The sequence below is a fragment of the Microcebus murinus genome, chromosome 9 (assembly GCF_040939455.1).
Source record: "Microcebus murinus isolate Inina chromosome 9, M.murinus_Inina_mat1.0, whole genome shotgun sequence".
In the NCBI taxonomy this organism is placed as follows: Eukaryota; Metazoa; Chordata; class Mammalia; order Primates; family Cheirogaleidae; genus Microcebus; species Microcebus murinus.
Window position 1 is genome coordinate 93,513,718 of NC_134112.1, and position 19,606 is coordinate 93,533,323.

At 35.1% G+C, this 19,606-nt stretch overlaps 1 protein-coding gene across 3 annotated transcripts in view; it reads right to left on the bottom strand.

Moving 5' to 3' along the window:
• Positions 1-19,606, bottom strand: part of TPK1 (thiamin pyrophosphokinase 1) — a 357,684-nt gene that overhangs the window by 169,108 nt on the left and 168,970 nt on the right. For all 3 annotated transcript variants that reach the window (XM_012768143.2, XM_012768142.2, XM_012768141.3), the window contains one exon: positions 137-232. In XM_012768143.2, the coding sequence (XP_012623597.1) occupies positions 137-232 (96 nt within the window). The remainder of the gene's footprint in view (positions 1-136; positions 233-19,606) is intronic.

A 19,606-nucleotide genomic window follows, 5' to 3' on the forward strand; every position in this document is an offset into this window, starting at 1 on the left:
GAAAAAACCTGACAGAAATTAAATAAATAAAACAGCACAGAAGTAAATATCCGCTGCAGATTAATAAACACTGTAACAGGATCTTTCACATCCTCGGTAGTAAGACCCCTAACGGCCAAATGATCGCATATCTTACCTTTAGGCCTTTTTCCTCTATCTTCTTTTGGAGCATTTTAAGGCACTTGGTATAGTCAGTGTGGTCTTGATCAGGAGTTGGAATAAGCTCGCATCCCTGTAAAAGAAAAGTAAGAATAAGCAATAATTTCAGCCTTATGAACAAGATCAAGAGCTACAGAAGTAACAATGAGGTATCAATACACATATTCTTTTCTGCCTGTATTATTCCCCTATCGTTAGATTCATTATCATCATCTTTTTTTATTTCACATCACAGGGTCTTTCAGGAATGGCGTCGGAGTGTTACAATAATGGGCCGATTATGACAATAATTGTATCCTAGAAAAGTACAGATGATACTACGATAATGGTCTTTTAAAAAAACACTGATATGATGACATTCAAGATTAACATAAGGACTTTGATACATGTGTAATAAGTTATTGATGTATTCTCAGTGCCATCACCTGAAATCAAAATGAAACTTCCTAAGAAACTTTGAAGCTCTTTAAGTAGAACTCATAAATTTACTTACATGAATGGAGAAACTACTATTAATCTTAAATGCATGATAAGATTTTACATTTTAAGTAAAAATAAGTTAGCTGTCCTATAAAATTCCTTATGGCACCCTGTTCCCACCTTGCAGAAAGCAGCCTGCTGCCTGTGTAAATATGTCTCTTGGATTATCTTTTGGACATAATGAAGTGAATTTATAAGTTCTTTGTGTTCCCTGCAACAGATACCTCACCTAGTGAAAAACACTGAAATATATTTATAAAGCCACAAAAGCGCCAGCTTGTTGGCACTAGTAAACTTGGATGGCTAAAGAAACCGTATTTTTGAAATGACACACTTTCCTCCAATGTCATACAGAGGCAAAGGTATGTAAAACTGAGCACGATGGGACCTCAGACTTCTTAATTCAGGAATAAAACAATTCTTGGACTCCGACAAACAGCTGAGTAAGGGAAAGTTAAATATAATCTAGTATATAAAGTTGCCATTCAAAGAGCTTTCAAGGATACAAAACACCCATACTGTCTCTTAAATTATTCTAAGGACCATTCTCAGTAGATTTAAAGGTTCTCCTTTTACTTCAAGGTCTCTTTAAATGTGTCAAGCTCAACCTGTGCTTCATTCATTTACGACTGTCCTACAATATAGGGACCAATGAAAAAATTAATTCCTCATCATTCAGAAATATATTATGCTCTAAAAGATGTATATGTCATCTTCACAAGATCGTCGACATATACTTTCTTGACCCTAAAAGAACACTGAAATTTACTATAATCACCAAGCAAGGACATAAAGAAGTGCCTCGTCTCAGGCAAACACTCCTGAAAAAGAAGATAAAAGCATATGCCTAAAAAAAGAAGATATAACCATATATTTCAAAGAGGATATAAGCATACAGGAATATAATCAGGCTGAAGAGATTACACTGTTACCAAACCAAAAATCATTATATAGAAAGTTCCCTGAGGGCAGGAATTATGTTTCATTCATTATTATTTCTAGTGCCTGGCACTATTCTGCTACATGGTAGGTGTTCAATAAACTTTAATGTTCTTGAGGAAAAAATGGAGTTTTACAAATATACTTGTAAAAATATATACTGGCAAAGGGGTAAACTAGTGTAGCATCTTATTGCTAAACATGACAATGGAAAGTTGTCTTCCTCTTTTAAATGCTGACAAGGGAAATATCGCTTATACAAATGGAAATAAAATAAAATTTAAAAGACAAATACAAATAGCACAATAGATGATTAACAGATCGTTATTTACCTTTACAGTTATCTTCACAGAATCAACAGAAAGCCACTGGGAAAATGAGTTAAACAAAAACACAAGAAATAATTTATCTAGGACCACTGCAACATTTTGTAGATGAATAAAAACAAGAGATAAAAGCTGACTTGCAGACTACTGGACAGCCAGGGAGTAATTAGCAGCAAAGCCGTGACTAGAAAGTGTATTTCTTTACTCCCACAAAGTGGAACAAATTCTTAGATATTCGATAGAAAAAATGTCACATAACATCCCCAGAGTTAGTTCCACAAGAATGATACTACAAAAGAAATCGACTTGAAACGTGAGCAAGGCTGGGATATCTTACTTTACCTCAATTAAAATACACAGAAAAGGTGAGGTCAGGACATGCAGAGAGAGTATAAGTACTGAAAAAAATCACACTATCTAAACCAATAACTCCTACAAACTCTAGCTGAGGTGTTTAATAGCCGTCCAACAGCTTCTTAGGGTTCTCACAAGTTTAAATGATGCTAAGCTCATCATGGATTGAGAACGAATTCACAAAAGTGCAAACAGCTTCAATAGTTCTCGAAAGGCAGCTTTCAATGCTCTCAACGTGAGACCAGCAAAACAAAATATTAACCCAAGTACAATAACAGGCCTTTGGCCAACTAAGGATGTTTTCCTGGGTCTTATGATAGCATATTATGATCTCAGAGAGGAGAAATAGAAAGCTAAAGATGAGAAATTACCACGGTCCTACAGACAAGGAATGACATAGAAATGCTATAAAGTATCAAGCAATGCTCATCTACTAGATATGAATATTTATGAATTATTATATAGAATAAAGCTCAATTTCCTAGATCAGAAGCACTAGAGTACTGTCAAAAACTTCACTGATTTGGTGTTTTCCTTAGGAAAAAAGAAAGAAAACTCTCACATTCACTATCAAAGGACCCAGAAGATAATTAATACATGACATTTGGCCAAGTAAGAAAAGCATATGACTTCCCAATAAATAGTTTATAATATTAGTTTCCTGGTTGAAATGCATGTATTTTACCTCAAAATACACAGAAACCTTCCCAAAGCATAAACTTCAAAACAGTTTAAAACTGTTGTAAAGTGCCAATGTTTGAGTGAAAATTTGTTTCAACTATTATCATCTTTGATTTTTCTCAATTGCATGAAATATATTTTTTAGGATACAAAGTATTATTTTATGAGCCAGCAGGTGGCTCCATTCTCATACTACACATTTTTTCACTGTAGTTTTTGTCATTATACAAGATATTTCAATAGATTCTAATAACTTCCCTTTATGAATATATCACTTTTTTAAAGCTGTTCTATTATTTTAATATATTTTATTAGTATTGCTTTATAATAGAATTAGAAAAAAGACTTGGATTGATGTCACAAATTTCAGTCTGTGTCAGTATCAAGTTATTCTGATTTTGTTCTTTAAAAAAATCTTTTGAAGATGAGGAACCACAATATCAGCCTCATCCCTTCTAAAACATATACACATAAAAGAAAAAGCACAAAGAACTACTTTACAAATTCCATTCCAGTGTGTTGAACTGGCTACAGTCTCCTTTATCAAGGCTCTGTCACCTCATAAGTCAAAACCAGAAAAATCCATCTATAAATTTAATTAGAAATCAATTACCAGATGCCAAATCAACTACTTTTCAGGGGCCTGCTGTTTGTCTGCTGCTTTATTAAATAACACTATGTTCTGAAGAAGCAGGACTTTACCAGATACTACTAAGTCAGTACAGTAGAAAACAGAATAACATAAATACTAAACATGTAAAATACAAATAGATTTGCGTGTTTATGAGAAAGACATACAGACAGAGGCAGGCTCCTTTTCTTCTGCTTCCCATACTAAGGAATGCCTAGTAATACTTCTCTCCACTATCCAGTAAGTGCTTGGAAAATAGTCAGTCTTTTATTTATCCCTAAGTTGTTCCTTTCCTTTTGGTGGGTTGTGGAGGTATTGTGAGCATTTGAAATTCCATTCAGACATAGATGCTGAGCTACATAGTCTAAAATAGAGCTTTATCAGAAAGCTCTGCGCTTGAGGAGTAAGTTGGCCTCCATTACTAATCAAGTGGTCCCCGCCTGATCCTCGGGTCTGTTTAGTTAGTAGACTCCAAAGGAGGATAGCTAGTCACTAGATCAGAAGGTGAAAGACCCTTTGAAAAATATCTTGGACAAAGTATCTCACATTTATTCATATTTTTATTCATATATATTTTATACATGTATAATTAGCTTTTAAGGAAAAAAATCACTAAAAGGACCTATATTATTAATGACAATTAGCTATTAAAATATAATTTTTCAAATATACATGGAAAGAGTACCAAAGACTCACAGGGTTGGAAAGATAATAAAAGCCATCTATCTAGTCAACAATATTTTTTCATGGAATTTGAAAGAATTGTAAGATTTATATGAAATATTAATGGAACAAGAAAAACAAAGGCAACTTTGTAGAAGAACATGGTGGTTGAACTTGCCTTTCTGGATATTTAGACTTAAGTTAAAGTGAAAGAAATTAACCCAGCAGAGTACTGGCAAAATGAGCACCACAGAGATAAAGATATTTGCTTGTGTGATTCACAGCTGTCTTCTAGGAACTAGAACACTGACTGGCACATAATACTTGCTCAGTATACAGCTTTGTTGAATAAATATTTGAACGGAATTGAGACGACAGAAATAGAAATATACACTTGCATATTTGAAAACCTAATAGCAAAGTCTAAAAACATTTACAAGAAAACAGTAGAAAATGACTGAAGTAGGTAATTTTTTAAACAAGATGCAAAAAAAATCATAAATCTGAAGGGCAAGTATTGATACATTCAACTACTTTAAATTAAGAACTTTTATTCATCAACAATAAGAATAAAGTAAAAAAAGCTGCAAAATGAAAGCAGATATTTTCTACACTCATAACTAAAAAAGGATTACTATCGAGAATACACAAAAAATTTCTAAGAATTTATAAAGAATAACTAATGGAAAAATGGACAAAATATTTTAATAGGCAAGTTAAAGACGGGAAAACCTGAAAAAGCTGATAAACATGAAATGATGTTGATTTTTCACTAGTAATCAGAGAAACGCAAATAAAATTCACACTGACACACATGTCACGCACCTCCATTAACAAAAATCGTGACATATTTGTAAACACTGGAGTATTCTATGACAGCAAAAATTAATGAAGAAAAACATATGTTACAGAAGCATACATGTATCACATGTTTATGAGTTACAGAATCACACAGGCAGTAGGAATGCACATAAACTGTAAAAGCATGCTAATTACCTCTACATATGGGGCTCCAATATGTATTGGAGTATTGATACTTTCCTTAAAATATAAAGCAATGTAAAAGAATAAAATTTTTTAGATTTAACCAAGAGAAAGGGCCATAGCAATCTTGAATTGTATAGAGAACACTTCTTAATTTGGATGGTGGTTAAATAAGTATTCGTTTTATTAATTTTTATGCTTTTGTACATCTTAAATATTTCATACTATTTTGTAAATCACCTAGCACTTATTCCTAAGGGGTGGGGCAGTGCCATTTCATTTTTGTGCCCCCAGTGCCTGGAACAGTGATTAATACACAGTAAGCATCCATTACACATTTGGCAGATGGTCGAGTGGAGTCCCTTCTCTATCCTTGCCCCTATGCTGATGCGGATTTACAGTGGCAGGGGATTTACACATAACCCACTGCATAGCTGAACAAGTCTACTAAAATTCTATAAAATTCTCATATCAAGCTTAAGTAATCTCCCTTATTATCTTGTAACCGGCCTTAATTGTACCCTCTTGAGATCACACAGAGAAGGTCTTATGTTTCTTTTAAATAAGAATACTCAACTTCCATTTGTTTTCTCAGATCGATTCCACTGATGCTGATTGTTAAGTAATCTAGGGTCCAGATATATACCAAGTACCATGTGATCTACTCCTGTCGGCCTCAGAAGTCACTCACGGACGTGATAAGCGCGTGTGACCCTAGCAGGCCAGATCGTGGCTCTCCAGACAGCCCTTACACTATTCAAATTTCACCACAGGACTATCACCTTCTCACATATTATATATTATTTATTGTCACATCCTACAGAGGCAGGGATAACTCTGTTTTTTTGTTTTATCCTGAGCAGCTCCAGCAGCACACAGTAAGCACTCAGTAAATGTTTGCTAAATGAATAAATAAATGAATATTTGCTATAGTACAGACATCTCATGCTTCATGTTTAAACAGCAGTACATGTTCCAAGTACTGTACCTTGGTCAGAAAATGCTGATGAAGAAGAGAAAAGGAACATTTTGTTCTTTCCTAAAATGATGTCATCATACTGATGATCTTAAATTTTGCTCAGGCTGCAAAGATATAGTTTATGCTTTCCAGCTAGACTGGTGTCTCAATCTCTTGGTAGGCTAAATCAATCAATAGAAGACATTTCTCAATTCTAAAGTTAAACCAGCTGCTTAATTTAACTTTCTTGTAATAGACTAATGCTAACAATTAGCGTTATTGAGTCTACACTCAAATAGGTCACATTTGACTTCTTGTCATAGTCCTTGATTGGTACTTTTCATTCCTTTTTATGTAAAAGTGAGACTATTGGAATTGAACGGCACCCCACCTCGCCCAGCAAATACACCCAACTGCAAGCCATCCTTATATCAATGCTAAAACCTTATAGTCAAAATATAGAGGCCCAGCTGAAAGGGAAACCTGAAATAGATAATTTGTCATGCAGCAATGAAGACGGTGGCCTTTTTATTTCTTCAAGCAGTTAAGCTGAACACTCCACCAGAGCAAGTACAGTAGTTCCCATTTTTCGTGGTTTTGCTTTGCAGGGTTTCAGTTATCCACAGTCAACCATGGTTCAAAAATAGGTGAGTACAAGTACAATAAGATATTTTGAGGGAAAGAGAGAGATCACATTCACATAACTTTTATCACAGTCTATTGTTATAATCATTCCATTTATTAGACTACAATAAAATAATTATTATTGTTAATCTCTTGCTGTGCCTTATTTATAAATTAAAATTTATCATAGGTATGCCTGCATAAGAAAAAACATAGCATATGTAAGGTTCAGTACCATCTGTGCTTTCACACATCCACTGGGGGGCTTGGAACACATCCTCTGTGGACACAGGGGAATGCTGTATAGTAAAAAAAAGACACTGCTTTTTCCAGCATCAATTTTCCCTCTTTATTAGATACTAACACCTGACTTTTTCTTTAGGTATTTATTGCCTCTTTCTTTCTCAGACGTATGATTAGATACCCAGTTTTGGAGGTGCCAGGCCTAGTCTAAGACAATCAACATAGTTCATCCCCTTATCCATGCAAATGGTTTAGAGACAAGCACATGCCAAACTCAGGCCAAAGAGAGCACAAGAATTGCTGGTGTATGTGCACAAAGAGACTTCTGGTTTTCAACAGAAGGATGTGTTGAGATGGCAGCCACTCTACAACACAACAGGACAGCCTAGAGCTGCCAGAGATACACGAGGTGGCACCTGAGGAAGAAACTGACAGTGTGGATGAAAGAGAAAGAAACAGAAGGAACCGGGTACCTGGAGACTGTTTCAGGAGCCCAATCAAACTTCATCAAACCTGAATCCACCTCTATCCTTTTCAGTTATAGGAAAAAAATAACCTTTTGTTTTGTGTTGTTGAAGCCAATTGTTTTCTATGGCTTGCTTGCAATATAAAAAATCCTTACCACCAGCCTTCCCACAAATGTAGAAAATATTCATTTATATGGTATGGCTGAAGCATGAGATACCTAGCAAATGACTTCTTCCTTCATTTCAATGTTTTATGTGTATTTAGACATGAAAATTACTACTAGGTGGGTTAATAATTAGGTTTGTAGCCCTCATGCACAGGTCAGTCTCTAGGAATTTAAGATCCAAGAATTTAAAGAATATGTACATTGGGAGGCCAGGGGAAGACAAACATGGAATAGAGGGTAGAGATACAGAAAGGGAAGGCAATGGTCCCAAAAGACATAATATAGTGGCCTGATATTAGCAAAACATTCATTATCAGTTTAGATAATGAACTTTTACTAATCAAGTATTGTCATTATAATTGTGTTCAGCCATTTGAACACGGATAGGAGTTCATAATGACTATGCAATTTTACCATAAAACACAGAGCATGAACACCTCAGTGTTTTATCCCTAATATTACCCAAAAGTTCCTAGGACATAATTGAATATTAGGCAGAAACAACAGTAAATTAAATGAACTAGGGGCCAAGTTTGCATGTTTTATACATACACACACACACACGTGCAAGCATGCACATGTATATATTACAGAAGAGTCAGGATTTAAGAACTCAGTAATATAAAGGACAGAATTTTCTTCCACATGTGCATTTTACTTAAACTTTCACATGACCCAAATCTAAAACCAGAGACCAGCCAAAAAGTTTTTTTTTAAAAACAATACATTAAATGTAAAGATGAGATCTCTCATTATACTTGGCTATTCAATACATAGAGGAAAAAGCAAGTTATTAGTTTTTCAAAAAGGTGAAATTAAAAAATGGTCACTTGGTTCACTAGGGCAGCAAAAGCTACCATATCAACTACAAGACATGGCAATGAGAGCTATATGCTCAGGAAATTACTGGTTGATTACATTAGCTTCTCCTCAGTACAGAGTAACCAAAGAACAAAAAGTTGCAATGTTGAGAATTAGATCACAATAGAAAACATGTACTAAAACAAAAATAATAAATTGAATTGAAAAAATGTAATAAACTGAAGAACAAGTTCAACAATAACAAATTAAAATAATTCATAATAATAAAGGAAATACCATGAGTTTATATTAAAATGATGGGTGCCCTAAGGTCTAAGAAAGCAAAATTTGAAAGCAAATATTAAAGGTGAGGAAAGATGCAGAAAGTTACAAATAAGGTAATTTAATCCTTATTGTCAATATAATAATTCACCAGGTTTGAAGAAACTAAAGAATAGGAAGAGGCAAATTGACTTAGAGGAAACAGCAGTAGTAGTACTTTACAGGGTGCTACTCACAGAGTGAATTCATCAAAGAAGTGGCACAAATCAAACATATACACACACTGGCAAAAATTCTTATCCAGCAAATTCTTGTCTATTACTTTGGGAAAATAGGAAGTTCAGGCAGGAAGAGAAAACATCATGTTCCTTGAGCTTAGGGAAATTGACTTGTGCATTCTCAGTCGCTAGGACAGTATGAGCACATATCAAGAAGGCGGCAAAGTTTGATGGAGAAATGATGGATGAATTCAAACCCTGTCTCTCCTCATGGGAATAATGGTGTATTTCTCTAACATATAAACTCATACGAAATAGAAAATGAGTCTAACAGAAAAGCAACACTGATATTGTTTTCAGTATTATATACTACACCTCCTACCTTGAGGAAATTAAATAACTCTTTTCTTTTAGGGCATAATTAATGTAGATTCTTAAAATAGTAACAGATGACAGCGCTTCATATGCAATTAGGTAAAGTTTAAAATATATTAATGTTAACAAAACTAACATTCAAAAAGGGAAACTGAAATATATATGCACATTGAGGTTAACAAATGTGATAGTGTAAAGTGCTATATAAAAAAATTCAGAATAGTTTTGAATGAGTTTTATTTCCTAAGAGAAAGACAAATGACAAGGAAACAAACTGATAACAGGAACTTAGCAAGAAATGAGTCATAAATAGTTTTCAGAACATGCCCTGGAATGATAATAGTTCCGCTCAATTTTCAATACTGCCAGCATCTATAGCTATAGCAAACACAAAATATATGCTTGTAATAAATGATTCTAATCACAATAAAAATCACAAATCATCTAAAAGGGACAGATTTATGTTTCAGTGTGGTTTACATTTTTAAAAAATGAGAAGAGGTTTGAGATAGTAAGGTTTATGATAAATACTTAGTTTAACCAAATAATCTTATTAGATGAACCAATTTTATTAATATATAAATTATTTACATTTGTATATGTCAAGAGTATTAGACTCTTCCTTATCAGTATTAAAATATTTATTAGAATAATAAAATAATTTTATTACTGTATAAATTCAATCTACCTTATGACTATTAAAATATTAATTGAAGTATTAGCTATAAGTTCCACGACATTACCCATTGTGCTCCTTTGTTCACCACTATATTCCCAGTACAAGAATCCAATGCAGTGTGGAGCAAGTCTTAAGCGTCCCATAATGAATAAACTCACTTATAAAGGCATAGCACCTGAGATAAATTATCCCCCTATTCTAGGGGTCTGCAAACATTTCCTGTAAAGGACCATACGATAATTATTTTAGGCTCTGCAGGCCACAGGGCTTCTGTCCAAACTATTCAACTCTACCTCTGCAGCATGAAAGTGTTCACAGGCAAAAAAAATAAATGAATGGGAATGGCTGCGTTCCAATAAAACAGAAATTTAACTTTCATATAATTTTCATGTCTTGTAAAATATTATTCTTCTTTAGATTTTTTTTCAACAATTTAAAAATGGAGAAACCATTCCCAGCTCACCAGGAGTATAAAACCAGACATCGGGCCAGACATGGCCTGTGGGTTGTAGTTTATCAACAGACCTCTGCTCTAGGCCTACAGTTAGTGATTGTGACTACACAACTAAATCCTACGCATGCACAAGGAATTTAGTATGAGGAAAGCGTTCAGATTATTAAAAATCTCCCTGAACCAAATAGTTCCAACTGTAACGGAACTGATATGCAAACCAAAATTGTTGAGATTATATGGAGATAATGCACAGTGATCAACACATATCAAATGCTCACCTCAAGGCCTGGGAAAAATATTTAGAAACATCAGATGCTACAGGCAGACTACCTCACATCAAAGTTTACTAGAGTGAGCAAAATATTGTTAATATTCTCCAGAGAACTTTTTGTTGATGATTATAAAGCTGTTTTTTAATTTACTGACAACTAAAAGAAATTATTACAAGGCAATGAGTATCAATAATCAACCTAATTTCAAAAGACCAATGCCAAAGCCATTAGACTGTCATTCTCGATTACTTAATTTACTGTTTGCCAATAATTTAACTAATATAGGTTAATGAGTTTTTACATTTTACACACATAAAACCAATCAAGTTTTATTATGCTGACTCTCTAAAATTCTTTAATGGGAAAGAAAACAGATCGTTTGAAAAAAATTGTAATAACATATTAACTGTTATTTCATGTACCATATCCAGAGAGAGACTTGGCCTCATAAAACAAGAAGTAAGGAGTTAAGTGTGATGAAAACACTCCCAAGTTTGCTATTAGCTTATTTATTTTAGATCAAGTCATTTTAGTGCTCATTCATTTATCAAGACAAAAAATACTTGTGCAAATTATCCTGCAAAGATTTTATGGGTCTCTGAGACATCTCCTATCATTTTATGGACTGAGTTTATAAAGTTAAGAATGCATAAGTGCTATTTTGTCCTAGGTACCATGCACACTGCTTTTAAATATTTATTTCCAGTGACTTACATATAGCTTCTCCCCTAGTATGATTAAATGCAATGCATATATATTTTAATAAAATCCAATATTCAATAAACTCAGATTTTCCCTACAAAATATAGCCTAATTCTCTCAGAAGTCTGATAACCTTAAAAGTATTTAATCTTAAAATTGTGATCTATTAACTGTCTTCCTCAATAAATTAATATTAATGAGAACTAACATTTGAATACACTTTGAGTTATATGAAATATCCATCACTTTATATAAATTATGTTCTTGAATCCTCAGAATAACTTTGTAAGGTAAATGTAATTATCACATTTTAAAATATGCAGGTTGAAGTTTTGTTGTTTTTGTTTGTTTGTTTTTGGGACAGAGTTTTGCTCTGTCACCCCAGCTAGAGTGCAATGACCTGACCATAGCTCACAGCAACTTCAAACTCCTGGGCTCAAGCAATGCTCCTGCCTCAGTCTCCTGAATATTTGGGACTACAGGCATGCACCATGACAGCTGGCTAATTTTTCTTTTAGCACACCTGGGGGTCTCAGTCTTGCTCAGGCTGGTCTTGAACTCCTGGGCTCAAGCAATCCTCCCGCCTTAGCCTCCCAGAGTGCTAGGATTACAGCTGCGAACTACTGCGCCCAGGCCCAGTTGAAGTTTGGAGAGATTAAATAACTTGGTCACACAGTTGGTAAGGATGCTGTGTGTGATCTGAATCTATCACACTTTGTACTCAACCCTGCTTAATTAAACTTTTGGTATTTTAGCATGATTAAGCCAAAAATATGTCTTTATAATTTATGCTGAACCTTTAATTATTTTTCTCCAGTTTTAAATACTCAAACATACTTTAGCTGTTATGCAGACATGGTGACTCCGCCTGGCCATGCCACTTCCATGGTAGCCAAAGGCTTAGCCATCCTCATGGCTGGCACAGCCATCTGAAAATGGGCAATGAACACCTATCTGTCCATTGCTCCCTTTTTCTGCTTCCCCAAATCATTATATTTATGACATAGTTCATGTTTTCGTTTGCTATTAAACCTACCATTCTGATCAACATCTCTGTGCATAAATGTTTATTTCGGGTTATTTTCTTAGAATTGAATTTCTAGAAATGAAATTACCGGGACAATCATAAGAACATCTTCAGGTTCCCTGATATATGTTGCCAGAGTGCTTTCTAGGAAAGTTGTAAAAATGTATATTCCTATTAGTGGTATATAATAAGGGTGAAGAGTTTCTTCCTTTAAAGTACAAGTAACCATAGTAAAAACCATCTGTCATGAATTCCTTACTGTGAATTCGATTGATTTGTTTCTTAATAGCAAACAGAAATCAGCTTTATTAAGGGAAAGATGACTTCCACCAGAGAGGAAGGAAAGAGACAGTTAAGCTAACTATGGAGTGTGCAGCAGGGATGGGACTGGCAGCGGTCCACCCAAGTGAGGACTGAGTGGCTAAAGTAACATATGAAAGAAATGGACAATTCTTGGAGGGGAAGAGAGTTGTACATCAATAGGGTAAAGAAAAGGAGGTAAGAAGATGTCAAAAATTGTCTTTAAAATTGGCTCTGAAAACATAAAATATAATTTCCTATCTCTTCATATTAGAATATTGACATGGATTTGCTTTAATAAACGAACAACAGTAAGAGTTTTACTGGTTTTTAAATTTTTAACTGCTACGCATCTCTCCCTATTCATAGCTGAAGTTGCCGTTCTTCTTGTTGGTACGCAACACATACACTTAAAAATTATTTTGGGAAAGGCTGGGGCATGGTAGCTCACATCTGTAATCCTAGAACTTTGGGAAACTGAGGCCAGGAGTTCGACACTTGCCTGGACAACGTAACAAGACCCCATCCCTACAAAACAATTTAAGAATTAGCTGGATGTGGTGGTTTGCACCTGTAGTCCTAGCTACTTGGGAAGCTGAGGCAGGAGTATTGCTTGAACCCAGAGGTTCAAGGTTGCAGTGCGCTATGATCACACCACTGCAGTCCAGCCTGGGTGACAGAGCAAGGACCCATCTCTAAAAACAATAAAAATATTAAAAAATAAAATAAATATTTGGGGAAGGATAGTTTCAAGAGTCTTGTAAAAACTGAATGCATTCAATATTTAAAATATTGAAAAAATGAATATATTCAATTTTTAATAACGAGATTCTATGATCATTCATTAAATTGAATTGACCAGAACTCTGTAATTAGAAACTGCCTGCCAGAGTACGGGCACAGCAGGCACAGAGCAAAATGACATACACTCTGTATAATCCAAGCTACAGATCTAAAATTAGCTCAAACTTGTTCTCAAATTTTCTGAGAAGGGAAATAGCTAGATGAAGTAAGTTGGAATCTAAATGATCTATGTTCCTTGATACAGGTAGGAAAATCATCTTTTTTATCTGCAGAGACATAATCACAAAGTAACCAATTCCCACTTTCTTCTTTATTGTATAAAGCACACTGTGGTAGATTTTCCCCTCAGTTTTATTTACCAGCCTTCTACAAACATTTCTACTTTTCAAACTAAAAAGACTGTTTTTTAAATCATCAAATAACAGCCTACAAAGTAAGGATTTTTTCAGCAAGAATGTCACATGATTAAGCTCAAAAACTCTTAAGTAACAGGTTTCCTAATATAATCTAGTATTCTTTTTCTGGTTTTCTAGATGTTGTATAAAGGGAAAAAAGAAACACAATTTAACCTTGTAACCATTCTCCATTCCATCCCAAACATAAAGAGACAGTCTAATCTAGCGTAATCTTCACTGCTCTCTAAGTTGTAAAATAACCTTTCCTTTCAACATGGCAATGAATGAAAGCTACAGCGTTTCAAATGAAAAAGTCACCCTTTCTGTTAAAGAAAGTCAAATATCTTTTTACAACAGCATAGGGTTTTAAATGATGGCTACCTTCCTAACAGCACAGCCAGAATTCTGGGTGGGAAAAGGTGCAGAAAAAAACAACACAGCCGACTTGGGACTGCTACACTTTAAAAGGCCTGCTTGCAAAGCTGGCTCTGGGCTGACATCTGGAAACCTGAGTTCCCTATGCTGATAGGAGTGGCTCACTGTGCCTAGCCTCCTTGTACAATGTGGTTTATGCTGAGCACCTGCTTTCTTTCCTTCTGGAAGTCTCAATTTTTGGTACATCCTATGGAAAAGGTGTGGGTGCCTATGTAGTAACCAGTCACCAGTAAAATTCTGGGCACTACATCTCAAATGAAATTCCTGGTGACAACACCTTGCATTTGCTTTCACAATCTGATTAAGCACATCCTGTGTGACTCCACTGTAAGATGACTCGTGGACCTGTGACTAGTTTTCTCCAGACTGTGTTCCATGCATTCTTTCCCTTTGCTGACCCTGCTTTGTATCTTGTTGTAATAAATCATGGCCATGGATATGACTGTATGTCGAATCCTACAAGTCTTTGCTGTGAAGCAGCAAACTTGGGGTGGTCTTGGAGACCTCCAAAACATAGAGGTAGAGAAAGACTTCTTCAGGGAGGATGCCTGAATAAGCTTCTGTTTTATAACGTTTCTATAAGCATCCAGACCCGGAGATCTGCTTTTGGTCTAAGTACCATCCTATGCAACCACTATGAATATGCCAAGGAAAGAAGGGGCCCCCACCAGAGCTTTCTAGCAAGGCTCTCCAGAAAGGCAGGGATGTGGAAGAGTTGGAGTTGGAGAATTAAAGGTAGCCTTGGTGGGTACTGTTGCTCAAAGCAATCACCGCAGCAACAAAAATAAATAAATGGGATCTCATCAAATTAAAAAGCTTTTGCACAGCCAAGGAAAGTATCATTAGAGCGAATAGACAGCCTACAGAATGGGAGAAAATATTTGCTCTCTACATATCCGATAAAGAGCTGATAATAAGAATCTATCTAGAACTTAAAAAAATCAACAACAAAAAAAACAAACAACCCCATCAATAAATAGGCAATGGAAATGAACAGAAGCTTTTTCAAAAGAAGGCCGAATAATGGCCAGCAAACATATTAAAAAATGTTCAACATCTCTGATCATTAGAGAAATGCAAATCAAAACCACAATGAGGTATCACCTAACCCCAGTGAGATTGGCCTCTATCAAAAAAATAACAAAACAACAAATGCTGGCGAGGATGTGGAGAGACAGGAACACTCTTACACTGTTGGTGGGACTGCAAATTAATGCAATCTCTGTGGAAAAGAATTTGGAGATACCTCAAAGAGCTAAAAATAGAAATACCATTCAATCCAGCAATAGCACTACTAGGCATCTAGACAAAAGAGCAAAAGACATTATATAATAAAGACATCTGCATCCGAACGTTTATGGAAGCACAATTCACTATTGCAAGGATGTGGAAACAACCTAAGTGTTCGTCAATTCACAAGTGGATTATTAAAATTTGGTATGTGTATACAATGGAATATTATGCAATTATAAGAAATGGCAGTGAGCTAGCACCTCTTATATTTTCCTGAATTGAGCCTAAGCCCGTTACCCGAAGTGAGGTAACACAAGATCGGAAGAATAGGCTCCACTTGTACTCGCCATCAAATTGGTGCTGACTGGTTAACACTGTGGTGCTCACTTGGTAGTAATATTCTACAGGGATGGGGGGTTGGGGGGGTAAACCCACAACTATAGGACAGGGTGAGCATTGTAGGGGGAAAGGGCAGATCTCTAAAACCCACTAGGGAGAAGCAATTATATAAAATGTAACCAAAAGGTATGCTTGTACCCTCATAATAACCTGAAATAAAAAAAATAAAAAAAAAAGAGTCCAAAATCCCTTAAAAAAAATTACCTATAGCTAAGTAGAAATAGAAAAAAAAAAAAAAAGTTAAATGTTTGCAGAGAAAAGGAGACCATGGAATTTCTTCAGCATGAAAAATTAATACTCACTTCATTTTGAGGAAACTCCTTTCACTAAAGGATTATGACATAGTGTTTACACAAAACAGCATGGATTATGGGGGCAGATCCCCTGTTTGAATGCCACTTCCATCAACCCTTATTTCTTAGCTACTTAACCCTGGACAAGTCACTCAATCTCTTTTTATTTCTTTGTCTACAAAATGTTGATAATAATAGTTATAACCCAATAAAGTTTGTCACAAAAATTAAATTAATTTATAAATGAAAGGCATATATGAAAGTATTTGGCATATTTTAAGCACAAAAAATTTGGCTATTATTTTTTTTAGGTTGTTGAAATTAGTTTATTGACTGGAGAACACTTTAATTTTTTTTAAGGACTCAACTTTTTTAGAGTAGTTTTAGGTTCACGGCAAAATTCAAAAGACAGTACAGAGATTTCCCATATGTCCCCTCCCCCGCCACATGCACAACTTCCCCATTATCAACATCTGGCCCCAGGCTGGTACATTTGTTACAGTGGATGAACCAGTTATCACTCAGAATTCATAGTTTACATTAGGGTTCATTCTTGGTGTTGTCCACTCTATGGGTTTGGACAAATGTATGATGACATGAATTTAACATTATAATATCATACGGTATATCTTCACTGCCCTAAAAATCCCCTTTTATTATTTTCAGGAATGTGTTGATTTTTTTTTTTTTTAAACAGGAGAGAAAGCCCGTATGGCTTTCTTGAAAAGTTTCTGAAATAGTTAAACATGCTTTAAACATCCAAAAATATTTCCCTAATTGGAAACCAATATACCAAATAAGTGCTGGTGGGTAAACAGTAGGTGTTCTGGGGTCAATTACCTTTGAGAAATACTAAGATAAAATCAGAGTTTTGGCAACTTACTTAAAATATGTGGATAACATTACATAAGGCATGTGTTATAGAATGTCAAACCTCACAAACTCATTCGATCACAGAAACCTTTGTTTATATGAAGTATGGTACAAGACCAGTGCTTTGCTGCTCTAGTTCTAAAAGGAGGATTAGATACCTGCTTCAGGGGAACGTCAATGAGAACCTACTAACGACTAGGGACGCCAGGACAAATGGCCATAGACTTCAGGTTCTAGAAGATCACATGTTAACAGGGATAAGGAGGAAAATTATGATATAACTGCTTACTGCAAAGCTCTTTGAGAAAGGACAAAAGGCAGAATACACAACCCCCTATGGAACTGAGAGGGGGAGGAATGATGAGTAGGATCCCATGAACCAGCTAAACTGGGAAAGACAGTTGGTCACAGAGGCCCAGAGAAAACAGGCCGGAGCATCACACAAGTGAGGAGAGGCAGGCGGGCCCCGGGAGGTCCTGTGTGCTCACTGGGAGTTCTTAACTGTAAAGGGCAAGGACTCTCCCTTTCTAAATGCCTTAGTATGTTAAGCAAATTCAAAGAAAACAGGCTTCAAAAAATATAGATGGCAATGAAGTCAATGTGAAAGGACTGTGATTGAGGCAAGGTAAGAATTAAGGTATGTTCAAGACACAGTTGCACATGATGTTCCCCTGGCAGGCTCATCATTCCGTTGGCGAGATGCTAATAAGGGTGAGACAGCCAGTTTTAAGAATATGAAGTGAAGAACCTGTCACTCAGTTGTCAATGGAAACTGTCTATAATTCCCTTAACAAAACCTTTATATCTCAGCATATGTTAATTGGACTTCATGCTTAAGCCTAAAAATTTACCATACTCCAGGCTTTGTTTCGTTTTGTTTTTATTTTTTAAAGAGATATACCAATAAATGGAGTTGCACTTTATATATATTTTGTATAGTTTCCTCTGTTTGGCATAATAGTCAAACTTGCTAATTTTTTAGAATTTCTAACAGCCCAGTTTGTCATTTTCACTAAATTAATTAAATTTGCCATACCTAAAAGTTGTTGGTATCTGGCTGGAAAGAACTGGAAAAGAGACACAGCTCAGAGTAGAAAATTACAAGATTCATGACATTACGTAGATCAGGGCCGATGTTTTTAAATGTGGAGATTCTGTGAAATGTAAATAGAATTGAACCTGAGGCTTTACCAAATTCAAAAGGATATTCTAAGAAATTGTGATTATGAATTACATCTACACTCACAAATTATGCACTTATGAAAATGAACTAATAGTAAATATTTTTACAAAAGCAATGTTGCTGAGAAACAACAAACATAAAAAAGCTCTTAAGCAAACAATTTTAGAAAGTAAAACAAAATGCTGCCAGCTTACATTAAAATAATGCTTTCATATTTCTAGAACATTCTACATGTATAGCCTTATTTGATCATTACTACAAACCTATGATGAAGTCGAACTATAAAACATGACTTAATCTCACATGTGGTGGTAAGACTTTCATATATGTAAAATGATAAATATAATTTGTACAGTTATTTCAAGAAAGTAATAGCTTTACTTACAAAAAATCAAAACTAAAATACACACTAATAGCCAAGATTATTAGTTATCTGACATCCAGACTCACCTATACCCCTACCCAATTCCTTATGCTCCCCACCCCACTATTTGAGATTCAGTGTCCTCATCTTTAAATTGGAATTAAAATACAAGCATTTTCAGTAGTCCATTTATGAAAAATCAGACATTCTATTCAAATGTCAACCAGATGCCAATTTCCAATTGTTTTGACTGAGATATTCATATTTAAACCCAAATCCTCAGTTTCCTAAAATATAAACGAAATATTTATACAGATAACGACGAGATGTAAAATGATGAGCAACTTTCTGCCACTGTATGGAACATTTATAGCATTTTATATTTATAAAAGGGAGCATTGGTTTAAAAAGTTTAAATATACTACCCTTGCTGTTAAGAGCAGTTTTCAAAAATTTGGATATGGCCATGTTAGTGTTCAATTACGATGGGAATATATCATGAAGAAATACTGGTTTAATAAAAGATATTCTCCAATAATTCATGCGATTTGCTTTAAAAAATCTTATCTTTCCCAAATCTGAGAAAGATATGATGAAAGACAAAGAGATAAGAATCCACCTGGATCTTTACCTCCACTGTTCCAGTTCATAGTGCTGGAACTGCCTGGTGGCCTAGAATTATCTCCCTCTGTCTGTAATAGAAAATTGGTAGTTCAGCCTTAACTTACCCTTTCTGCTAGTCTCACTCACCATTTATACAGGGGTTCATTGCACCTCCTCAATCAAATCTTGCCTCTGTAACTACAGTTACAAAGGGTCTTTGGGCACCATGTTCTGGTAT